This window comes from Myodes glareolus, chromosome 6, assembly GCF_982192425.1.
Source record: "Myodes glareolus chromosome 6, mMyoGla1.1, whole genome shotgun sequence".
NCBI classification, from domain to species: Eukaryota; Metazoa; Chordata; class Mammalia; order Rodentia; family Cricetidae; genus Myodes; species Myodes glareolus.
In genome coordinates, this window is record NC_142031.1 from 8299729 (window position 1) to 8325128 (window position 25400).

The 25400-nt window shown below is 48.2% G+C and overlaps 1 protein-coding gene across 1 annotated transcript; it reads right to left on the reverse strand.

Annotated features, from left to right (window-relative positions):
- Positions 1-1591: 1591 nt before the first annotated feature.
- Positions 1592-24925, reverse strand: Exosc10 (exosome component 10). Its single transcript, XM_048461684.3, has 25 exons — positions 24771-24925; positions 23630-23766; positions 22360-22483; positions 21900-22004; positions 21503-21668; positions 21227-21341; positions 20554-20629; positions 20276-20386; positions 19847-19990; positions 18766-18956; positions 18036-18192; positions 15631-15779; positions 15444-15494; positions 14398-14509; positions 11676-11726; positions 11456-11534; positions 11252-11358; positions 8694-8789; positions 8401-8475; positions 6578-6659; positions 4714-4790; positions 3510-3681; positions 2851-2912; positions 2212-2288; positions 1592-1714 (listed from the first exon to the last, which is right to left on the reverse strand). Exons 1-25 carry the CDS (start codon positions 24879-24881, stop codon positions 1684-1686), a joined length of 2658 nt encoding a protein of 885 aa, XP_048317641.2. The 5' UTR covers positions 24882-24925; the 3' UTR covers positions 1592-1683.
- Positions 24926-25400: the final 475 nt, after the last annotated feature.

Consider the following 25400-nt stretch of genomic DNA (forward strand, 5'->3'; position numbering starts at 1 on the left):
TTTTCTAGGCCAAAAGGAGATATATTTTATAAGTCTTCAAATTCTACAGAGACCTACAGAATATGGTCTTTAGGATATTTTGATAACATAAAGCTTTTTTTTTTTTTTTAAATACTGAGACACGTCTGCTCCTGGCAGCACCAATTTACTTCGAAAACAAAGAAAGAAAAAGTAAAAAAAGGAGTTAGAGAAAAAAGTCTTGGGCTGGAGAGATGGCTCAGGGTTTAAGAGCACTGACTGCTTTTCCAGAGGTCCTGAGTTCCAGCAACCAGATGGTGGTTTTACAACCATCTGTAATAGCATGTGAGGTTCTCTTCTAACATACATGCAGAGCACTCATTAAAAGATCTACCTGCCTCTGCCTTCTGAGTGCCGGGATTAAAGACATGTGCCACCACCACCCGGTTTAAATTTATTTTTTATGTGCACTGACATTTTTGCCTGCATGTATGTCTGAGCAAGGGTGCCAGATCACAGACAGTTGTGAACTGCCTTGTGGGTGCTGGAAATTGAACCCCGGTCCTCTGGAAGATCAGTTGGTGATCTTAACCACTGAGCCATCTCTCCAGCCCCCAGAAAAGCCTTTCAATATCATTACGAATACTACAAAAAATGTCCCAGCACTCAGGAAACAGAGGCAGGAGAATCAGGAGTTCAGGGTCATTCTTGAATACACAACAAGTATGAAGCCAGTCTGGGCCTTAAGACTCTGTCTCAGAATTAAAAAACAAACAAACAAACAAAAAACCAAACTGGGCTGAAGAGATGACTCAGTGGGTAAAGGAACTTGCCACCAAGCTTGGCAACCCGAGTTGGATCTCCAAGACCCACATAGTGGAAGGAGAGAACCGATTCCCATAAATTGTCCTTTGACCCCCACACTAGACTATGCAGACACATAATAAATAAATAGCGTTAAAAAAACAGGATAATGTCAAAGGACTAGGGATATTCCTCAGTGTGGGCCACTTGCCTAGCAGTGTGAGATCCTAAGTTAAACCCCAGCCTGATGAGACGACATGCCTGCCGTCACAGTGCTCTGAAGGCTGAGGCACAAGGGTAGCCTGTGAGTTTGAAGCTAGGCTACAAAGTGAGACCTTGCCTCAGAGAAAAGAAACAATACTGCTAGACGTAGTGGCAGACACTTGTGAGCCCAGCACTCAGAAAAGGAGGCAGGAATGTAAGTTTCATGCTAGCCATAAAAGAATGACAGAGTGAGACCATGCCCCAGACTTCTGCTACCCCTGCCACCCAAATCAAGGGTTGAAGGACAGGCACAGTTGGCTCTCCCAATAGTACGTCCTAAGTAGCTGAGGCAGAGCTGCCCCATGGCCACACTGGCCACCAGCAGCTCAGAGCCTCCCAGTTGCAGAGGGCCAACCACCTTGCTGCTCTGGGGTAGCACTCTTTTGTGCGTAGCCTTGGGTTTCTGGGCACCCTCGTTGGGCATGCTCCTCTCCTGGTCTATGAACAGGGTGACACTGTTCTTTCTGCCAGAGTTGGGCTGATATGAAACCAAACCAAACCAAACCAAACCAAACCAAACCAAACCAAACCAAACCAAACCAAACCAAAAAAGCCAGAACCAGCATTCTTTCAGTAGGAATGGATTTTAATGATTCTAAAATTAAAATGGGTTTGTACAAAGTAACACTGCCTGCAGCCCCAGGAGTCTCTCCAACACTATCTCTTTGGCCAGTTGTGCCGGAAGCCTCTGCGGAGATAGATGAGAACAGGGTTACTTCCTCAGGTTTAGGTGCTGTACAGATCTGAGTAACACACGGTAAAGGAGGGCCCAGCAGGAGAGCGGCATGAGTCTACGCGTGGGTGCTGAGCTGTGTGCGCCCTGTGGCAGCAAGCCTGTCCTGCTTCGTGTACAGGAACCTGACCTCAAGGTCATGCTACGTAAACACTCACCAGAGACCGACTTCCTGATTTCTCTCATCCCTAAGAAACAGTTGGTGTGGGAAAAATCCCCACCCATGTGCTCAAGTGAGGGCACCCAGTGAGAAACTACAGTCTAAGAAAGGAAAATGGGAGAACACTGGAGTCTGGGGTCTGGGATGCAGGACATCATGTCATGGGAGGGTGACGCTGGCACGAAGCAGGTCATGTGTGTCTGCTTTCTGGGTGACAGAGCAGTCGCTTCTGCACAGCTGGAAACCCCGGTGCTGCACTCTCCTGCTGTTCCCAGCACTGACTGGCACCTACCTGTCTGACTTCCCAGCCAGAAAGGACATGCTTTTGTTCCCCATCGACTGTTTACATTTTTTGGCTGCAACACATTTCTGAAAGAGAAGAGTTATGTACTCTTACACTGACCGTGGCCACCAGCCCTGGGGAAGACACCTGGGCAGTCAGTTCTCCCCCAGCATGTGGTTGGCAGGCTGAGCTGACAGGGACAGAAGGGCTCTGCACAGTCCTGCCCACTACTTACTACACCTCAAATTCAGCCTGTTTAGCACAGACCTGATGTAGCCACTGTAGGGCATCACCTTGGGGACCCGGTGACAGACGGAAGGACTCCATCTCAACAAAGGCCAAAACATACTATCCCCACCCTCATCAAAAATGTGACCTGCACTATAGTATTCATTGTGTTTTTAAATTGCTGACACAGGAGCCAGCAGGACGGCTCAGCCACATAAGGCCAGTGACTTGAGTGAGAGCCTCGGAGCCCACGGTGGAAGGCCAGACAACCCAACGCTACCCTGACCTTTGTGCACTTGTCACGTTAACAATAAAACAGTGACTGTGGGACAGCTGACAACACTGTCTATGAGAGAGGAGAAGGGTGCAAAGGAGTCTCGGCTGGCCACTGCAGGCGGCAGGTTCTGTGTGAAGCCTTACCTTGCCAGAAGAGGCCGGCTTATTTGGGTCAAACTGGGAGGAGGGCTTGGATTTGCTGTCCCCTGAAAGCAAGAGTGATCATGGCAGTGAGCGAATACAGGTGGACAGGCCAGAGCTCTGGGCTCCAGGGAGCACCCTTTCCTCTGCTCCAGGAGCTGCCGGCTGTCCAGAAACTATGCCACCCACAGGTCTATTCCCAGGCTAGTAGGGGCAGGGGTCAGCATCACTACGATCCAGGACAACGTAGGCTGAGGCAACTCTCCTGACAGCATTCAGTGTGTGACTGTCCAGTCGGCTCTCTCACTTTCCCAAGCTCTAGAGGCTGCTACAAAGTCATGAGTGCCACACGGGCATCCTTTACATCACAGGGACCTCAGGGCTAAGGGGTCATGAGAGGTCACTGTGTGTGTGGGCTTTGTGAACAGGGCCTTCAACCTAGATCTTATGGATGTGGGAGGGGAACCTAAATACGGGTCACAATGGAGGACTCCCTGCTAAGCCACAGACAATGGCTACTGAGATCTGCTTCAAGGAGAGCAGGCAGCTTCTTTCTGTGCCATGACTCATCCTGTGTCCTGGGCGGGGCTCACTCTGAGGGAAGCTGTGCTCCCTGCACCTCAAATGAACATGCATCTCCTTGGTGTGGTCTCTGTCCTTACCAGCAAAGGCCCTGAAGTCTGACTGGTTGTAGTCGTAAGGTGTGAAATCCTTTCCTGGGGGATCTGGATCCTTGGGTTTCTTGGAGCTTTTCAACCGTTTCTTCTCCTGCTTTTGTTCTGTGGTCCTCAGTTCACTTGTGGCTCTCTCTCTCTTCTTAGTGGCATTTTCTAGCTGCAAGGTGAACAAGCAAGGAGGGATGCATGAGAATGTGCAAGCAGAGATCTTGCACTTTGACTGCATCACTGGGGGATCCAGCCAAGTCTAAATGTGAGATTCACTTGTATTTCACTACAGCTTAGACGTACTGCCTGAGGACTTGTGGTGCTGTGTTAGCACTTACAAAGTTTTGGAAAGTGGGCATTTCAGATTTCAGGTCAGATTTGGATGTGTGATGTTCAACCTGTATGAGCTGGGGACTCAAGCTGCTTCGGCAGCAGGGAAGGGAGCTGAGGCTGGAATTTAGGGACAAGTTCCTAACTGACAATGCTATCAGGTCAACTAAGGCAAGAGTTTAAGAATGGAATTAAGACTGAATTAAAGGCATGGTGGCATATACCTTTCATCACAGCACTTGGGAGGTAGAGTCAGGTAGATCTCTGTGAGTTCAAAGCCAGCCTAGGCTACAGAGCTAGTTTCAGGACAGGCTCCAAAACTACAGAGAAACCCTGTCTTGAAAAACAAAAAGCAAGCAAACAAAAAAGAATGGAATTCTAGAATGGTCTGGGTGTGGTAAGAATAAAGAGGTCTTATGAGGCATGGAGGTGTACATCTTTGATTCCAGCACTCCAGAGGCAGAGGCTGGTGGATCTGAGTTCAAGACCAGCCTGGTCTCCAGATGAATTCCAGGAAAGCCAGGGTTACACAGGGAAACCCTGTCTTGGGGAGGGGGGGTGGGGGACAAGGGATAATGATACCCACCCAATCCCTTCCCCCTAAGAAATGAAGAACAAAAAGGCTTCTCTAGGGTAGACTGGGGCACAGCAATGTCCTCTGCCAGGCCATAGCCCAGTGCTAAGAGGGCTCACCAAAGAGAATTCGAGTATCACCTAATGTGAGAATAGAGTGTGCACTGACTGATAAGACCAAGTCAGCTGCAGAAGAAACTATTTAAGCTGGGGTGTAGAGTGAGCCCTCCTTCCGACAGTGGTCGAGGAAAACCCCCAAACATGACTACATCTGAAAAGGGGAAAAGGTAGCACTCACTGCAGCCTGCTGCCGCACCGGGATGGCCTGTTCCAGCGCAGCAGCCTCAGACTCCTCCTTTACCTGTTTCCGGGCAGCTGTGAGAAAGAACCACGTGTGGACTTCTTGTCATTTGTCCACCCAGCCTGGGCACAAGGGCCAGTGCTGCTGTCCATTGGGCTCAGCACAGTGCTCTCTGGCCTCAGCTGCAGGCTTTAACAATAGGCTCGCTCTGCTTGTGCCTGTCAGGAAGCAGGTCAAACACCTAGCAGCTTCCCTGACTCAGTGTCAATGGCCAGGGGTCAGGTGTCATTTTAAAGATGGACTTCTCTCACAGCCACAACCCCACCTTCCTAGCTGTTCAGAACCAACTCTCTGCCACCTATACCTTCCTTTCCCATGCCTCATCCAACTTACCAGTAAGCGCGGTCTCTAGGAAAGGATGAGTCCAGGTTCTGACATCAAATCTCTCACCTGCTCCTGTTGTGCTTCTTAACTAGGCTCAGGTTTTACTTTTTTTTTTTTTTGAGACAAGGTTTCTCTGTGTAGCTTTGGAGCCTGTCTTGGAACTCACTCTGGTACACCACGCTAGCCTTGAACTCACAGAGATCCGCCTGCCTCTGCCTCCAGAGTGCTGGGATTAAAGGTGTGCGCCACCACCGCCCAGCTGTCCCTCTACTTTGTATTCTCTGGATCTCTCAGCTCAGAGCCCTGCCCTACTCTAGGGACCAGCCAGCCAGTCCTCATGGAGGCCCTGCCTGCTTGCCTGTCTCTTCCCTGGGGTACTCTGGGCAGTCCTGCCTTGCCATGCGTTGGGCATGCCAGCCAGCTACCTCATGGGAGCTTGGACTCTGCTTCAGTCTACACTCCCCTGGATCTGTGTCAGTCTCTGTCATGTCAGGAGACCTAGGCTGCCTTTTCTCACCAGCATCCTGCGTCGCATTCTTTGCCCCTTCCCTCTCTACACATAGCACCCTGCTTTACAGGCACAGAACACGTAGGCAGTGACGGGGCGTCATCCCACCATCCCAGTAGAAGCTAAACTCCACGAGGCTGGGGCTGGGCCTCTTCTGCCCACTGCCCTGCCTGTCAGTGATCCCTACTAGACACCATCACTCAACGTCCTCAATCAGACTGACGGCTAGGGCTGTCCCTTCAAAGACTGCTGTAGGAATTTAGAGTCGCTGCATCTGGGGTAGACATTAGAGTGAACAGCTGTTTTCTAGAAGGACATGGACCTTGAAGAATCACTGTAGTAGACAGCACAGAACCTTTGTGGAAAACAGTGATTGTTTTCTGAGGGGGTGTTGCAGCCTTTGCACGAGTTTGGTCACAAGACAAGTCGGGCACACTCAGGCACTTGGATGATCAAGTATTGCACATGACACACAATGAAGGACTAAAGTCATGAGGCACGTGATGCTCTCCTTTAGAAGAGACATATAGATTAGATTAGGGACTTTGGTATGAGGAAATACTTCATTTAAGAAACAAGTCTGCCTGCCTGCCTGCCTGCCTGGCCGAGGTGCGAGCCTTTAATCCCAGCGCTCAGGAAGCAGAGGCAGGAGGATCTCTCTGAGTTCAAGATCAGCCTGGTCAACAGAGTTAGTTCAGACAAATAGCCAGGGCTGTTACAAAGAAACCCTGTCTTGGGAAAAAAACAAAAAACAAGCAAATGAACCCAAAAAAACCCACAAACAACTTTGTGTAACTATCAATAAATATGCACTTGTATGGCTGTTCAGTTCAGCTCATCAGAGACTGGACCTTCCTGCTGCAAACAGGCCTTAAAATTTCATCTTGGAGTGACCTCTTTCTCCGATCCCCTCCTCAACACAGAGCACCCCGACACAGGAGCCCACATGTGCAAGGACTGGAACACTACCTGTTTGCTCAGCAGCCTTCTTTGTGGTTGCTTCTTTAGGTTCTTTCTGAATCTGGCTGGCCAGCTTCCAGCGGTTGCTGATCTATAATGAAAATAGACAATGATCAAAACAACCTGCCTAAACGCAGCTACGGAGGAGTGCCAGCCTTACAAAGACACACATCCTAAGCCATGCACCCCGAAGCTGAACACACCATCTTTTGAGGGCTCTGTTGGAGGACAAAGTACATCTGAACCCCAGGCACCAGGCTGCATGTGTTCACAGCAGACATCTCATCCAACCCAGTCCACCCTCCGGGACAGGAAGCCTTCCTCCCTTGCCCAGTGGTCCAGTAGTAAACAAAGCTGGGATCAAAGTGGGTTTCCTCTTGGACCCGTGTTTCCCTTTCTGGCCCACATCTAGGTGACCCAACATGAGTATGAGGAGGGACACACAGCTGCAGGGTTTGCCACAGTTGGGGGCAGGAGATAAAGAAAAGTCTACTTACTTTGTTTTTATTTTATTTTTGGAGTCAAGGTTAACTTCAAACGTTCTAGGCAGCCAACAATGACCTTAAACTCATTCTCTTGTCTCCACTGTCCAAGAATTGGGTTTACAGTTATATACCATAGACCCTTGATTTCTAGTGCCTCACCCTCATTTTGCGGGGAGGGGGTAAGGTCTCCCTATATAGCCCTAGCTGGCCTGGAACTTGCTGTGGACTAGGCTGCCCTGAATTCAGAGATCTGCCTGTTCTGTCTCTGAAATGCTGTTTTTTTCCACCAGTTTGGGTCTGAACCCAGGGCCAGGTGTTTGCTAAGAGAGTCTGCTACCACTGAGCCAAGTCTCTAAAGTCTAGGACCTCCTATTTCTTCTTTTCTAGTTTTACTGTTATTAATTTTTTTTTTTTTTTTTGAGGTAGAACTTCACTATGCAGCCCTGCCTCCCCTAGAACTTGCCTGAACTCAGCTTTTCAGGCATGGTGGTAGGTTCCTTTACCTACTGGGCCATCCTGCTGGCCCTGGGACTCCCCATTCCTAAAACCAGTAGGCTAAACCCCTTAACACGGGACTGAGGCCTGTCTGTTGGGTGTCATCAGAGTACGTCCTTCCTACAGGGAATATGGAGACTGAATCAACATGCAGTCTCCGGGACACAGAGTGGACCTGTAGGTGGGTGGCGTTCTCATCCCCAGTGCAAGGCAGTGCCTTTTCAGATTCAAGCTGCTTCCTTTAAGAGCCTTGAAGTGACATCACAGGTACAAATGATATAAACTATATTAGTTATGCACTTTATTACATATAAATTATTCCATTAGAAAAACACAAAACAGTTTTGTTATTTTTTTCTTTTTCCAGTGCTGGATCTGAACCCAGGGTATCATACAAACACTGTCCTGTTTTGATTTGCCTGTGAAGCAGAACAGGTTGTTTTCTCTTTTTGTTTTTAAGGCTGGGCCTCACAGGCCCTAGGTTGTCCTAAAACACACTATGCAGCTGAAGATGATTTTGAACTCTGATCCTCCCGCTGTCACCTGCCATGTGCTGAGATTACAGGTGTGCATCTCCATGACAGCTTTATATGGTGCTGGGGGATCAGACCAGGGCTCCACACAAGCCAGGCAAGCACGCTACTTAGCTGAGCTTTGTCCCCAGCCCCAACCCTTGTTGTAGAGATCCCCAGAGGCTTCTGAGGACTGGGCTATAGTTAAGCCTCTCCCTAGAACACGCTTAGATGGAAAGGGCTTCTCTTCTGTTCTGAGCGGCCTATAGAGGATCTGGAGCCCCACTCAGGTCAGGAGCCCCTTGAATGTGACCGCTCCAAAGCTTGAGAAACTACTTACTTCATAGATTTTTGAAGAGGGATCAAACTTTGCTGCTTGAGAGATGTGGGCCTTGTGTTCCAGAGAAGGCAGGAACTGCAGAAGGGGAAACAGTCACTGCAAATGCCAAGAGCAGGCACCTTGCCCATCAGAGGCACTACTACTGACAGTGTGGCACAAGGCCTCTAACTCCAAAGTCTCGACCAGGACACCATGGACAATCCCTCCACAGCCCTCTCTCCTCCCGGGGGAAAGGATGCGTGGCTGCAGAATTCCCTGCAGCTCCTGCTGGCTCGTGCAGTTGCACTACTCACCATCCTAAACGGGTTTTCAAAGGACTCCATTATGTTCTGGGCTTTTTTCTGCGCCACTGTCAATGGAGTCTTCCCATTTTCCTCAGCGCTAGGTTCCTGCGAGGACAAACCAAAGCCATCACTTCTAACCATGACTATGCTGTGCCATCAGGACACCTTCCTGGGACCACAACAGGGAGGATTAATTTCCTGAACTGATGAATTCTTTGTTTTATGAGCTGTGTAGACTAGGATGGCTTCACACTCAGAGGGCTCCACCTGTTTCTGGGATTAAAGGCGCTGAGTTGATACACCAGCAAGTGAACTAATAAACTCATGTTGCCTTCAGAGCCTACAAGGCCTGTGGTATTTTCACCATCTTCTGCTCTTGAAGAGCCCTGTCACTAAGACAAGAAAAGCAGGAATAAAAACACAGGTCTGATACGTGAAATGAGAAATGTAATATTATAGATCTAGACAGGGAGCCAATGAACACATACAACAGATGTTGTTTCAACTGGATTCAGAAACTCTAAAGAGATAGTACAGTCTTCTTCCAACTAAACAGATTCTCATGTCAATGAAGCCTCAAGTTCACAAAAACTAGCTAGGAGCAGGGCTTGCAAACCACACCCTGGAAGGTTGAGACAGGAGAAACCCAAATGATTTTTTAAAATTTTATGTGCATGAGCATTGTTTGTATGTATGTATGTATGTATGTATGTATGTATGTATGTATGTGTATCCCATGTGTGCCTGAGGCTGATGGAGATCAGAGGGAGGTGTTGGGTCCCCCGGAACTGGAGGTATACATGGTTATGAGCTGCTACTAGGTGCTGGGAGTCAAACCCAGGTCCTCCGCAAGAGCAACCAGTGTAAACTGCAAGTCTGAGGCCAGCCTGGGTTACCGAATGAGATCCTGATTAAAAGAAAAAAAGGAGGGGCTGGAGAGATGGCTCAGAGGTTTAAGAGCATTGCCCGCTATTCCAAAGGTCCTGAGTTCAATCCCCAGCAACCACATGGTGGCTCACAACCATCTATAATGAGGTCTGGTGCCCTCTTCTGTCGTGCGGGCATACACACAGACAGAATATTGTATACATAACAAATAAATAAAGGAAAAAAGGAAAGAGACTGTTCATGTATTTAGTTGCTGAATCGTGACAACTTCTGTCAGCTGCTGCGACTCCTAGACCTTCTTCATAAATCACCATGGTAAGACCTGAACCTAAAACATTTATTTATTTATTTGAGATATGGTTTCTCTGTGTGACCTTGGCTGTCCTGCAACTCATTTTGTAGATCAGACTAGCCTTGAACTCAGAGATCTACCTGCCTCTGCCTTCTAAGTGCTGGGGATTAAAGGTGTTTGCAACGATGCCTGGCTCATTCAGAACTTTTAAAAATGCGTAAATGTATGTGTACTGTGCAGAGGTCAAAGGGCAACCTCTGAGGCAGGCAGGGTCTCTTGTTCACCACTATGTACGCCAGGCTACTCGGCCATGAGTCACTTCCCATATCACCACAGGTACGATGGATTGCAGAGGTCTGTTACAGCGTCTGGCTTTTGGTTTCTGGGAATCCAAACTGTAATCCTCACACTCGCATGTAACTCTAACCACAAAGCCATCTTTCCAGTCCTTTGGTCCCTGCCGTCTCAGGGACCCTAGAGTTGCTATCACAGGCAGAAATATGCAGCCCAGCGATAGGCTATACCACAGCCATGTTCCAGGAACACCTCAGCTACGCAAGCCATACAGGCTCTGCAGAATGGACACTCTCCAGGAGTCAGGCAACAGGGACCTGCCACTCCCTAAAGCCTGCACTGGCTGCTGACGTTTCTTCTAGTGAGCTACAGTGCAGAAACTGTGTTTTTAGGGTCTTTCTTCGTCTCCCCTGAAAGCACACGCAGCTGATGCTGGGGTGCTCAGGAGGGTGTACATGGCACACGCTCCAAGTTCAGGAGAGGGTTCTGCTGAGCCCTGCTGGTCATCCAGGTGACGTGGTCCTTGCCATAGCTGGACCTGCTCCTGTCTGTCAAGTCAACCCAGTGTCTCATCAGGTACTTTCCCTTGAAGATTTTTTTTTCCCTTTTTTGAAGCAGGATTTCTTTGTGTAGCCCTGGCTGTTCTGAACTCTGTAGACAAGGAGAACTCAGAGATCCTGAGGCCTGTCTTGGCCTCCTGTGTGCTGGGATTAAAGTCCTGTGCTATCATTGCCCGTTTTTTTTTTTTTTAAGAGACTTATTTATGTTTATGAGTGTTTTACTTTGTGTGTGCCGAGTTCCCACACAGGTCAGAAGAAAGCGTCAGATCTTCTGGAACTGTCATTACAGATGGCAGTAAGCCATCATGTGGGTGCACGTAACCGCTGAGCTATGGCTTTAGTCCCTCCTCCAGGGATTCCTCACATCCAGTGCACATGAGATACCCCCTCCTGACCCATCCACACCTCTCTCTAGTTTTATTTCCAGCACTGGTCTCAAATGGACGTGCACACCTCCAGGCAGACAGCCCATGTGATAAGAGCACCCAACCCCAGGAACCTGAGTCCCCCCGGTGAATTTTCTTGCTACTCACACTAAAGATAGTGATGACGGCTGTAGCAAGAAGGCATCTGGCATCCACAGAGGTCTCTTCTTTGCCCTCAGCAAAGAGGCTCGGATGTTTCTGAAGTGGCACAGACCCTAGAGACACGGAAGTCGGCAAAGTCTAGACATGTGGGGGTCTGGGCCCAGAAAACTTCCTCCAACTCTCTGGAAATTCAGAGGGCCTCCATCTTACCATCAGTTGGGGTGATCAAGTAGTTATCTGGAGGGGCGTGGGAACAGTCATGGGGTCCAAAGAGCTCATTCTCCAATCTCTGCATCAAAGAGAAATCAGCAGACCACATGTAAAATTCAGAAGCCAGCCAGGAGCTCTTGGCCAGTGGAACAGCACTGACCTGTCAGGGACTGTGGTCTCCACCCCTCCCATAGGTGAGACAGCAGCCGTGACACTGTACCTCGGCGCTAGGCAGTGGTCCGCTCTTCTTCACTCCAGCTGCAGTTTCAGACTAAGGAGGAAAGAAGAGTAGGGCCGGAGATGTAGCTCAGTTGGTAGAGTGTTTGCCTAGCATGCTGGAAGCCCTGGGATTGACTCCCCAGTGGGTGTGACTGCACATGCCTATAGTTCCAGTACTCCAGAGGTGGGAGCAGGAGGACAGAAGTTCAAGGCCATCCTGGGTTACTTGAAACTCTGTCTCAAAAAACAAACAAACAAAAAAAAGAAACTGAGGAAAGCTGTGTAAAGTTAACAACACAAGCTTACTCAGCAGGCGGTCTCCTAGAGCCAGGAGATGACCTTGCATCCTTCCCTCCTTTCAGGGCGGGTACTGACAACTATGCTGTGCTCAGGCACGAAGATGTGGAAGATGAGTTTCTGTCGGGAGGTGGCATGACACAATGGCTCAGAGAGTCTGACGTCATCGTCTCAGGCAGCCAGCGTGCTTTCTACTTATACAAACCACAAGACTAAGGAAGCCTTTGTGTGTGTATATGTGGTGCTGGGATACCCAGGGCCTCACACATGAGCAGCAAACACCCTACCTCTGAGCTATTACCGGTCTCAGGAGAATATTCCCCAACCCGAACCCTCTGAGACGGGATTTCTCTGTGTAGCCCTGGCTGTCTTGGAACTTGCTCTGTAGACCAGGCTGGGCTCAACCTCACAGAGATCCACTTTCCTCTGCTCCCAGATGCTGGGATTAAAGATGTGTGCCACCACTGCAGAAGGCTATCTTAACATGACAACTGCAGTACACTTTCTTCTTTCATTTTAAGACTTTTGGGTCAATAATTTTTCAGCATATGTATCACATTATTTTTATCACTACCAAGTCAGCACATTCAAAGTTGTCCTAAGAAAGGTGGATGTAGTGATACAAATCTAATCCTAGCTGTTTGGGAGTCTGAGGCAGGGGACTGAAAGTACCAGGCCTGCCTGGGCTACAGGGTTACACAGTTGATCAAGGTTGACCTAAAAAAGACCCTGAATGGGAAAACTCTATTTCAAAAGGAAGGGAAAGAATTAAAGCAAAACCCCCAAAGAAACCATGTAAGCTGAATTTTAACAAGCTTTATTGCCTACATAGAGATCAGACATTCCCACAAAGTACATGTCTGTATTTCTTCTTTTTATTACATCCAGTCATTCATTTATTCATTCATTCAAGCACGGCCAACAGGCTAGAGGATGACCTAAGGGTGCTGATTCTTCCCTTCAATGGTAAGGGGTTGAACTCAGGGCATCGCACTGGTGGCAAGTGCCTTTACCATATTATTTTGACAGTTCTTTGTTTTTTCTTTTGTCTTTTAGAGACAGAGTTTCTTTGTGTAGCCCTAGATGTCCTGGAACTCACTCTGTAGATTAGGCTGGACTCAAACTCGGAGATCCATCTGCATCTGCCTTCCAAGTGCTGGGATCAAAGGCATGTGCCATCATCGCTTGGCAATAGTGATTTTTTTTTAAGAGACAGGGTCTCATGAAGCTCAGGCTAGCCTCACACTCATTAGGTAGCTGAGGATGACCTTGCACTCCTGATCCTGCTGCCTCGGCATCCAAGTGCTGGGATTATAGGTGTGTACTGCACGCCCAGTTATGCCTCTATTTCCGGTGGGATGTCCCACTTCCATCATGTTTATAAACACTTCAGTATTTCCTTCACAAAAAATTGATTTCTCTGAATTCTCATTCTCCCATCACTTTCCTCCTTCCTCTCTTTGACTTCAGAGTTTGTGGTCCTGGATCCTGCTCCCACTATCAGCAAATCTAATCCAGGTGGAGGTTTCCTCCACAGTCCTTACACTCAGCAGTTAACGGGAAGCACTTCCAGACCATCTGTAACTAAATGCCAGGAGCCTTCCCTACCAACCCTCTCCATAAAGGTCCGAACACGTGCACTCTGGCTTCGGTTTGGGTTTCCACTGCCAGTTCTCGACACCAGGACCCCTACTCCAACTCTTCTACCCACTTAACTGCTTTACCATAACCATTAAATAGCCCAAATTGCTATCAAATTATCAAAAAGGCCATAAAATATAAAGGGTAAGGCTTAGTTTATGACTGTCATAAAAAAAATGCAGTTGCTTGTGCAAAGGCTCTTGCTGCCAAGTTTGACAACCTGAGTTTGATCCCCAGGACCCATGTAGTAAAAGGAAAGAACTGACTCCTGCAAGTGTGTTATCTGGTCTAGACAAGCGTATGTGGTATACACGTGCCTACATGCATAAATAGAGATACATAAAAATTAAAGCCAAGTGTTGGTGGCACATGACTTTAATCCCAGAATCAGGAGACAGAACCAGGTGGATATCTGTGAGTTCTAAGCCAGCCTGGTTTACAAAGTGCATTCCACAACAGCCAGAACTGTTAAACAGAGAAACCCTGTCTCAAAAAACCAAAATATAAATTAAAAAAATTTCATGGGCTTAGTCAATAATTCATCAGAATACTTGTGTAGCATGAGGAAGCCCTAAGCTTGAACCCTATTATCAAAAAATAAAGCCACACCTCAAAACCCTAAACCCATAACATGAGCATTGCTGCATCTAACAGGACACACCCAGTAGCTTCTCAGCTGTCATTACTCCTCAGGGTGGTTGAGAAGAGGAGAGCAGCTCTGGGCTTTAGGAGGCCACAGGAGGAAAGTGCTGACGGACAGGCCTGCTGGGTGACACACCGCATACCTTGAGCAGGGGCATCTCTCGAGCCTGCTGGATTAGAAGATGCATCTCATTGATCTGCTGCCGAACAAGAGGTGGGACCGGGTTGCAGCAAGCTATGATGCCTTGTGGTTCCCTGAAAACAAGGACAGAAACTCAGCTCACTGCGGAGACATAGCCCTTCAAGGATTCCTGACAGCAATGAATGGGCTGGAGCTTAGGTAGCAGAGTGCTTGCTTGGCACGCTTGAATCTCAGGCTCCAACCCCAGCACACCATCACCAAGAACGGTGGTACAGTCTGCAAGTGCAGCATTTGTGACACAGAAGCAGGAGGATCAGAAGCTCAAGGTAGTGAGGACAATCTTTTTTTTTTTTTAATTTATTTATTATGTATACAATATTCTGTCTACGTGTGTGCCTACAGGCCAGAAGAGGGCACCAGACCTCATTTCAGATGGTTGTGAGCCACCATGTGGTTGCTGGGAATTGAACTCAGGACCTTTGGAAGAGCAGGCAATGCTCTTAACCACTGAGCCATCTCTCCAGTCCCCTAGTGAGGACAATCTTGCTCATGGAATGAGGACCCCTTGACCCAGCTCCCTAGCCTCCACAAAAAGGCCACGGAAGTTCAAAACGATTACATAAATTAGCCCAGGTTAGCCACCTGCACATGCAATCTTCACTGCACCAACTCTTAGCCCACTCCTCTAGTTGTCTTACAAACTGCGAGAGCTAGAGACAAGCCTCAAGAAAAACTGGTTCCTAATTTCTAATTCCTGTTTATACTCCAATTAATACAACACAATGCTTTTATTTAGAGAAAGACACAAGAAACAATGTGGGACAGTTCCCTCAAAGGGACTGCAGCAGGCTTGGGACTACCCATGAGATATGCCAGTTCAGAAGTTTGAGTTCTTACCCAGGAGCCCTCGGGCAAGGATTGTGGCTCCCTTCCAAGCTTGGGGTACTAACCTCTGAGTACAGCCTCAGGCAGCAGCAATAAAATGCCCGGCTGTGAAGGACTGAGAGTGACTGACAAGAGAGCGTGTTATGCAGCTCTGAGACTTACTTTGGCAGTTCCTCGGCTATCTTTAACATCATGTGATTGGGTAGAACATATCTGGAAGAAAACACAGAGGGCTCACATTACGTTCAACTAGTAAGTTCACTAAGCACTATAATGAAGGAGATGGTAGCCAGACTCCACAATCAGTCCCGCTGGGTCCATAAGCATTAAAGGAACCCCACATCCTCACCCGTAGCTCTCATCCTCCCTGCGGGCTGTTTTATCCCTCCAGGAAAACAGCAGCTGAAAGGCCGCCAGCTGCTGTGAATTCAGATGCTTCTTCTGCTTTCGATACAGCTCAAGGTAGGACTCGTCCGTAAAGATAGGCTTGACAAATTTCTGCAAAATGTAGAGAACATTCACGATCAATGAGCATAGGGAAAGGCTCAGTGGTGGAACACTTGCCCAATGCACATGAAGCCCTGGCTTGATCCTCAGCACTGTGAAAAAGGAAAGACATCAATGGGATTAAAAAACTGTGCCCTGGGCTCTCTAAAATGTTTGGCTCTTGAGCTGCAGGATAAAGGTAGACCTGGGTTTGGGGAGCTAACACAGGAGGGCAATAAGCGAGAGGCCGGGCTGGGTTTCCTGGTGAGACCTTGTCTTAAAAAAATTGAAACAAGCTGGGCAGTGATAGTGCATGACTTTAATCCCAGCACTCGGGAGGCAGAAACAGGCAGATCTCTGTGAGTTCAAAGTCAGCCTGGTCTAGAGAATGAGTTCCAGGACAGTCAGGGCTGTTACACAGAGAAACCGTGCCCTGAAAAACACAAAACAAAACAAAAAACCAAAAACCAACAAACCACCTGAAACAAAGGCTGGATATAGATAGAGCTCAGTGAGGAAGTGCTTGCCTATTGTGTGTGAGGTTCTAAACTGAATTCTCAGAATGCAAGGAAAACCAAACCAAAACAAAATGCAAACTGAGTATGCTCACGGTGGCAACACACACACTGACAATGTCACGACACAAAGGTTCACATGGCTTCTGCATAAGGGTGATGCCCAAAGTCATGAGCATTCTGTACTTCTAAGTAACTGAAAAACTGAAACACCAAAAACCCAAATCATTCCATCAGTAAATGGGCCAGTGAACTGAAAAAATTCTCAAAAGAAGAAACAGAAATAGCTAGTAAGCATTTGGAAAGGTGCTTAAGAGTCTTCTCCATCAGGAAAATGTAATTTTTTCTTTTATGTGTTTGGGTATTTCCCTGCATGTCTGTGTATCACGTATGTAACTAGCACCCATAGAGGTCCTATACCATGTGGGTGCTGGAAACTGAACCAGGGTTCTCTGGCAGAGCAACAGCTGTTCCTTCCCATCCCTAACCCCGAGATAGGGTCTCACTATGAAGTCCTGCCTGTTCTGGAATTCACTGTGACCAGGTTGGCTTTGAACTCACAGCAATCTATTTTTCCCTGTCTTTAGTGTAGTGGGATTAATGGGATTAAAGGCATGCACTACCACACCCAGGACTACTTTTTCCTCTGTCTTTAGTGTGGTGGGATTAATGGGATTAAAGGCATGCACCACTACACCCAGGACTACTTTTTTTGTTTTGTTGTTTTAAATGGGGTTCTGATGTTCACACTGAACCATCCCCTCTGTCTCTGTGTCTCTGCCTCAGAATGAAATTTTATTCAGCCATAAAGGAAAATAAAATTGTGACACCTGTGGGATTACAGATGGAATCCGAGATCATCACGTTAACACAAGCCAGATTCTGGATGGGTCCTGAGAGCTTTCCCAGATACATGGAACCTAGGCTTACACGGCGCGTGTAGGTCATCAGAGCAGAAGAGACCATCAGAGGGGAGAAAGAGATCTTGAGGGGGAAGGGAAACAGACAGTAACAGAAGATACATGCTATGAAATCAGGGAATCACGGGGCGGTGGTGGCACATGCCTTTAATCCCAGCTATTGGCAGGCAGAGCTCTGTGAGTTCGAGGCCAGCCTAGCCGACACAGCAATTTCCAGGACAGGCTCCAAAGCTAGAGAAACCCTGGCTTGAAAAACCAGAAAGAAAGAAAGCAGAAGTCATTGGTGGGTGGGGTGGGGGCCGAGCAGCAAGAGTCAGATGGTCAGATGGGTAATTAAGGGCAGGAGAAGAGGATGAAGAACAAGGATGACAAGTATGTGTAAAAGCCATCATAAGAACCAATTTTTTGGTGGATGATTTTTCGAGACAGGGTTTCTCTATGTAGTGCTGGCTGTCCTGGAACTCTCAATGTGGACCAGGCTTGCCCCTAAATCGGAGGAGAACCTCCTGCCTCTGCCTCTCAAGTGCTAGGATTAAAGATACGTGCCACCACTGTCAGGCTTTCTTTTTGTGTGTGTGTGTGCATTGGTGTTTTGTTTGCATATATGTTTGTGTGAGGGAGTCAGATCCCCTGGAACTGGAGCTACGGACAGTTTGAGCTGCCATGTAGGTACTGGGAACTGAACCCTGATCTTCCAGAAAAGCAGACAGTACTCTTTACCCATGAGCCATCTCTCTGTCCCAGGAGGCATTAAAAAATGAAATAAACAGAACTCAGTCCGAAACAGCGTGCTGGTCGTCTGTATAGCTGTGGGGACATGGGGGACATGGTACCTTGAGGCATATGTCCCTGCTCCGCTGCCACACCACCTGCAACTGGACAGGTTGGTCGTTGCCTCTCTCCCACAGCTCCAGCCTCATGCGGTCATAGATGTAAAGCAGGTAATGGGTGTCATCCCGGGCGTAGCTCAGCATTTCCTCTGGCAGAGGGCTAGAGTTGCAAGAGATATAGCTTCAATGACTGTTCCAGGCAGGGACAATCATCCAAGCCACCTCTGTGTTGTGTGACAAAACTTTCTTGGCTCCCTTCTCATTCCAAAGATTCCTTCCCAATACCATGCTACACAGACACTTCTTGCATCTCAGTATGACACACAATCATTTAACTTGGTGCGGTGAGACAGAGGGATGTTAAGGTTAAAATTGGGGTGCCATGGTGTGGGGTGACTTGCAGCTCCACCTGTCTGTCCTTACCCTCTGTACTTTCTTACCTCAGCTATGGAAAGGGAACACACACTTAAGACTGCTGTGAGCATGACCAAGATGTCATCCCCATAGCACCTTGGGGATGTAGTGCTGGGAGGAGGGTAAAGGGTTTGATAATGTTTCTTTCAAGACAGGGTTTCTCTGTAACTGCCCTGGTTGTTCTTGAACTCAGAGATCACCTGCCTCTGCCTCCCGAGTGCTGGTCACTCGGTGTGTGTCACTATGCCGGGCACTAATTTCCAATTTAACAGATTCTTTCCCGCACTCATACATCTCCACCCACCACCGGCCGACTGACCGTATCCTCCAATCTGCCAGCTGATACTGCTTGTTTGACTCCACACCACAGTACAGTCTCAGCAGATGGTCAAGTGAGTGACGAGCCAGGTTGAGAAGCCGTGCTGCCTGGTGTGTGTCAAACATGTTCACCACATAGAGCCCGAAGTCTTTCTGTAGCCACTCTATGTCAGAGTCAGCACCATGGAAGACCTGGAAACAAAATCAAGACCATGCAATTCACATCAGCACCAGGCTATTCATCTGTCTCCTTACTTAACCTTGCCTTTGGGTCATCAGAACACTGGTAGAAATTGAACCCTGGGACTGTTAGGCAAGCATCCTATCACTGAATTACATCCTCAACCTGGAGAGTGTGTAGTTTTTTTTTCTTTTTCCAGACAGGGCTTCTCTGTGCAGCTCTGCAGCTCTGGCTATCCTGGAACTCACTCTGTAGACTAGGCTGGCCTTGAACTCAGAGACCCACTTGCCTCCTCCTCTTGAGTGCTGGAATAAAAGGCATCCACCACTGGCGATGTATGTATGTAGCTTTAAGCGCTTTTTTTTGGGGGGGGGGGTGTTTCGAGACAGGTTTTCGCTGTAGCTTTTGGAGCCTATCCTGGAACTCGCTCTGTAGACCAGGCTGGCCTCGAACTCACAGAGAACCGCCTGCCTCTGTCTTCCAAGTGCTGGGATTAAAGGCGTGCGCCACTATTGCCCGGCTTAAGCACTCTTTTTTCTTAATTTAGGCCACAGGCATCTTTTGTGCTTATAACCGTATGCTGTTAAGAGCAACAATTGCTTTTGAACCATGGCATGGGTTAGGAGTCCTATTAGCTCCAGGTGTGTCCTTAAATTCAAGCAATCCAATTGACTGGGCTCAATGAAACTCACTACCGTGAGTTATGTCTCCGGATAGCAACAAGCTACATGGTAAAGGCCCTTTAGGGATCTAGAACTAAGCAGTTAGGTACATAGAACCTCGGGATAGGAGATGACATGGCTTTTCTGTCCATGGGTCTAGGTGGAAAGAACAAGAGGGTAGTCTGGAAAGCACTGCATTCCCACCTCAGGGGGGGCAGGCAGGGGGCAGGCTGGCTGACCTTAACGATGGCTGGGTCTGTAAGGCTCTCGTTGAGAATGTACATGTCACTTCGAAGCTCTAGGGTATCAATGATGAAGTCTTCCGTCCGGGTGGAAATTTGCATCAGGCAGGTCAGTCCTAGGAAGCTTCTGTATGAATGATGCTAAACCAAAGAGAGGGAGCGTAGGGGAAAGGGTTAGTACATATTCCTTCATCGTTTTTATTTTTAAAGTTAGCTATAGAAATTACTTGACTAATTTTTCATAAAAATAATTTTTTTTAAGGCAGGAGGATGTATCAAGGCCAGCCTGGCCTGTGGTGCAATACTTGTCTCAGGCCCCCCCGAACATAAAGACAAAAGAGATTAAAGTTAGTGCTAACTTTAGACTTCGCAAGTAGATGAAGTCACAGGAAAATGAAGAGTTCATCAAGGTCAATTACAAGGTACCTCTAGGTCCACTGCAAACTCCTGACAACCCAGGAGCTTCTCGTTGAGCTCCACGAGTTGGTCCAGGGAGGATACAAAGTGGCAAGGTGTCTCTTCCACAGGTCTGAACAACTGGACCAAGAAAGGAGAGTGTTACATGCCAACCATAACAAGGCACAGGGTGAACTCTAAACTTGAGGAAAGACCCACACCTCAGCCTCCCAGAGCTACTGCACCAAACTAGCCAACGCTTCGTTCTTCCCAGGTTCCCAGCTTTGGAACCGGAGCTGGGCACTAACCTGTGGCCTCGGCTTCTGAAGCACTGACTCAGGCGGAGTGAAGTGATCGAGTTCATACTGATAAGGATGTGCAAACCTGAGTGAATACAACAGAAATCCTGAGATGAATTCCATCAATCACAAGGCACATGGCTGCTCAGAAATGGTGTGTGTAAACAAACATGGCGGCTGTGCTGGGGCTCTGTTGCTACAGTGCTTGCCTAACACAGCTGATGCCCTGGCTTCAGCCTCAAGACCAGATAAACCTGGGGATGAGGACAGACAGCTATAATCTCATCATCTGGGAGGCGGAGGCAGGAGGGTTGTAAGTTCAGGGTCACCTTGATGATATAGTAAGTGCGAGGTCAGTCTCGGATATGTGAGATCATGTCTTCATGTCTTACTGGCCACACCCCCAACAAGGAAAACTTAGGACGGATTACACAGGCTGAGGCTCATCGTGGTAGCACAATCACTAAAAGCAGAATAACACTCACTCTCTCTCTCTCTCTCTCTCCAAAAAAAAAAAAAAGGTCTTGAAGGGCCAGGTATGGTGGCATACACCTGTAATTTCGGTACTATGAGGAGAAAGCCAAGTTCAAGGTCAGCCCCGAATCATGGAAGAGCTTGACTGCAGACAAAGGGGCTGAATGAGGCAGAAAGGCGAGGAGAGAGCCCAGCCCCGTGCACTTACATGTCCTGTTCAACCTGCTGGGTCCTCTGCTGATGGATGAAATCTGCCAGGGCAGGGGGCACATCCAGGTCCTCAGGACGATCCTGTGGACGTTCTCGCCTTTCTTTTGAGAGAGCTGGAGACCCAAGCAGTGACCAACACACCATGACATAGGAGCACACACTTCTCTGCCTTCTAGTTTGGGAGGAGCAGGAACGGAAGGCAGGAGGAAAGCCCATTCCCTTCTAATATGTGTGTCAAATTGAAGGACTCACAGGCAGCGACTGTACCACTTACCCTGAGGGAGGGGCTTCCGAGCATTGGGCTTGACAAAGATTTTAGGGAGAAAGGGCGTATTGGAATTATCAATCTTCTCCCGAAATCTGAGCTGAGGTCGGAGGATGTTTTTTGCATGCAGCAGTCGGAAAGTCTCAGATTTTGCTTTTTTCCCATATTCTCCTGCCTACGGACAACACATTTTAATCAACTAAAACATGGCTTGATGAAGCAGGAAAAGGAATCCAACTCAGCAACCAGACACGTGGAGAAGGAGGTGGGCCAAGTGTGCTCGGGAGACCACTCAACGTGGGAGCACCCTGCTGCACGCAGTGTGCCACAAGAGAAATGCAAACTAAAATGACTTGGGCCTGTGAGACCCAATTGGGAGCGCTATCCGATCTGCAGAGGTGCTCACCTTCCGGTTCCAGCTGGACACTATTGTTTTGGGGACCTGCAGTCCTGCAGGGAGGACGGGCTGTTGGTGCTTATTCACACCTGATGCTTCATCCAGTAATATACCCTAAGAGGAGACAAGGCATTGGGTTAGGATCTTACTGCCTGACATAAACACATTCACAAACCGGACGGTGGTGGTGAACGCCTTTAATTCCAGCACTCAAGAGGCAGAGGCAGGTGAACCTCAGTGAGTTTGAGGCCAGCCATATACATAAAAAAATTTTTTTCTTTTTTCTTTTTTGAGATAGGGTCTTAGGGTCTTACTGTATAGACCAGGCTGAGATTATAGGCATGGCTACTAGGCCTGGCTAAACTTGTTCCTTACCATGCTCCACAATGCTGGGGTTTCTTTCCCCTTGCACTTTAACATTTGAGCTTTGTTTTTGTTAGTTCACTTATGTGGATGGGGAGACACTCACCACTCTCTCCAAAATCACATCGTTGGCATCAACCAGTAAATCGAACTTGTCCTCCAATTCAGTCACGGTCCTCCGATCTTTGATGTTGCTGCGACAGCCGTGGTACTGCATTACCCTACTCATGCTAAAGAGGGAAAGCCAAGGTCAGTGCATGTGCCTTTATTCCACCAATCTATAATCTTGGAAAAACACCCAAATGGCTTGTCTTACAGGGTTCCCACAGTCTATGAAATTAATGAACATTCTCACAGCAACCTTTAAGAGACAAGACCCAAAGCCAGGTCTAAGAAACCCGTGACACTGGCTTCTTAGAAGGCAGAGACAGGAGGCTTGAACATTCAAGGCCTGGGCCACACAGTGAGTTTGGAGCCAACCTGAGCAATTTAATGAGACCTTTTTTCAATAAAATAAAAACAACAGCTTCAAGGTAATTTCTCCTAACAATTAACAGATGAGAAAAGTATAGCCTTGACTGCCCTTCCAGTTCTGTAGACCAGGCTGGCCTTGAACTCCCTTGATTTCTGACTGCCTTTGCCTCTCTCCCAAGTGCTGGGATTAAAGGTGTGTGCCACCCCCTCGCCAGCAAAAAAGACTTTTAAAATTAAAAATAACAATAATAAAAAAGATATTTTGTGTGTATATGTGTGTGTTTCACTACCCACCTGTAAAGTTCAGAGGACAAATTGAAGGAGTGGATTCTATACCCTTCTACATTTGAGTCTCAGGGTTCACACTCAGGACATTAGGCTTGGCAGCAGGTGCCTTTAATCCACTGAGTCATCTTGGTGGGGGCCCTTTTTTCTTTTGTTTTGTCTTTCAAGATATGATTTCTCTGTGTAACAACTCTGGCTGTCCTGGAACTGCTGGCCCTGAATTCCCGAGTACTGGGATTAAAGGTGCGAACCACCATGGTCCAGCTGTGGCTAATTTATTTTTAACAATCATAGCTCATGCTAGGTGTGATGGCTCGCATTTTCAATTTCAACACTCAGGAAGCAAAGGAAGGCTGATCTGGAAGAATTCAAGTCTAGCTTCACGTACACACTGAGTTCCAGCTCCGTAGTGAGCTGTTGTTCTCCCTCAGCAACCACAGGCCACAAAGTTATCCCTGCTTAAGGTAATCCTTGCTATTGCCATTCAGCCAGTACTTCCTTCAGTTCGTCAGTACTGGGGTTCAGAACCACGGACGGACCCCATCACGCCTACGATGCCCCTACCACCGAGGTCTTTCTCTTCATGGTTTCCAGCCAACATAACGTGCAGCACTCACCACTGAAGCAACCTGTCTCCTTGGGTTTCACAAAATGCCTGGAAGGCGGGAAAACTTCGGTAAAAGTCATACTCGTCGCCAAACTGTGGCAGGCCCCCAGATGCCTTGGTTACCGCCACTACTGACCCAAGGGCAAACTGAAAAAGTCAGAGGAAAAAAACACGTTTTAAACATGGATTTCTATTCGTTCATTAAAAAACAAAACAAAACAACAACAACAAAAAAAACTTGTCCCCATCTCCTGAGTGCTGGGATTACTGGTGTGTAAAACCATACACGGTTTATGTAGTGCCGAGAACAAAACCCCAGGCTTCACATATACTAGGCAGCCACCCTGTCAACTGAGTTACATTTCCTTTCCTGATATGAAGGTTTATTATGAACTGTGATTTGAAGAAAGTTATTTTGTTTATACCGACCTTAGTTTACACCTCTGAAAAATGGGCACAGTAAAAGGTAGTTATTGGGAGGATTAAATGAGCTACTACAATCCCTTAGAACACTGGCATATGGATGCTATCACTAAGTTCAGATGCAGATGCTTTCTAGAATAATCTACTGTATTTTTGTGGGTCTGATGCACATCCATCAGCAACACAGTTCAGACATTGCAGACGACCATTTGCTACCCAGTCGTGAGGTAACGGGAACCAGTCTGAAGTGGCTGTCATGTTAAGGTCTAATGACAGCATTGTGAATCTTGTGAACACAGAATTTACACCAATCCTTTTATGCTCACGGAGGAACTGGTGAAAGCGCTTTGGCACTTCGAGAGACTCGATGGTAACTGTGACAAGTGACGTTCAACCCAAGAGCCCGGGATTAGACATTTGTACATCAGTGGGGAGAGCCATGGGCTCTCCAGCCACGGGCTGCTGGGCCCGAGGTAGCGCAGGATGCGCCACGTGGATGACAAGGACGCCCTTCTGAGCGCGCGGACACGGCTTTAAACGCAAAGCCGCACGCGCTCACACCGGAAGCGCGGGGCCCTCCGCTCCCGCTCGGCTCCCGCTATTCCCGCTGTGCGCCGTGAAGCCGCCGTGGCGGGCGCCGGAAGCCCGCTGGGCCTGCTCCGCAGCCCCAGACCCGTTTTCGGCCAGCATAGGGGGCTGCTGGGATGCTCCGGGGCCCGCTAACTCACTTTCACGAAGCTGTCTGCGTCGGGGAAGCCAGGCAGCACCATCTCCTCGTCAGGCTTGGTCGCGCTGGTGGCCGGCGCGGCCTGATGCTCCCGGGGACTGGGAGGCGCCATCTTTCCGTCCTAGGGCGGCTCTTCTCGCGAGATTGATCCGGCTGACCTAGGCGGGCTCAGCGCGCGTGCGCACAGGTGGCCTCTCCGCCACCTCCCAACTAGCCCTGTAGCTAGTTACCAAGCATGGCTCTTAATAGGAAAATCACACTGTAGCATCCTAACAGTCCTGTGGTCTACAGTGCGTACTGGAAGATACAGTGTGTGTTTGTTTTTTTCAAGACAGGGTTTCTCTATGTAGCCTGACTGTCCTGGAACTAACTCTGTAGACCACGCAGGCCGCGATCTCAGAGATCCGCCTGCCTCTGCCTCCCAAATGCTGGGATTAAAGGCGTGCACCACCAACACTGCCTGGCTGAAAATACAGTTTTTAATCACAGTTAAAGATAGTTTTTCTCTGCTGGCATGGTGGTCCAGGCCACTAATCCCAGTACTGGGTACTTAGAGATTGGCCTGCCTTATGAAACTAAAGGTGTGCATACCACACTTGGACGGGATTTTTCTAACGTAAAGTTAAAAACA

What these genes read in the sequence shown, in the direction of transcription:
- Exosc10 (XM_048461684.3), bottom strand. Translation starts at nt 24,881, where the DNA reads ATGGCGCCTCCCAGTCCCCGGGAGCATCAGGCCGCGCCGGCCACCAGC. An exon ending in TTGAAAACCCGTTTAGGATG is followed by an intron (nt 8,476 to 8,693) that starts GTGAGTAGTGCA and finishes CCCCTTCTGCAG; the next exon opens with TTCCTGCCTTCTCTGGAACA. An exon ending in CCTCTTCAAAAATCTATGAA is followed by an intron (nt 6,660 to 8,400) that starts GTAAGTAGTTTC and finishes TTTTCATTATAG; the next exon opens with ATCAGCAACCGCTGGAAGCT.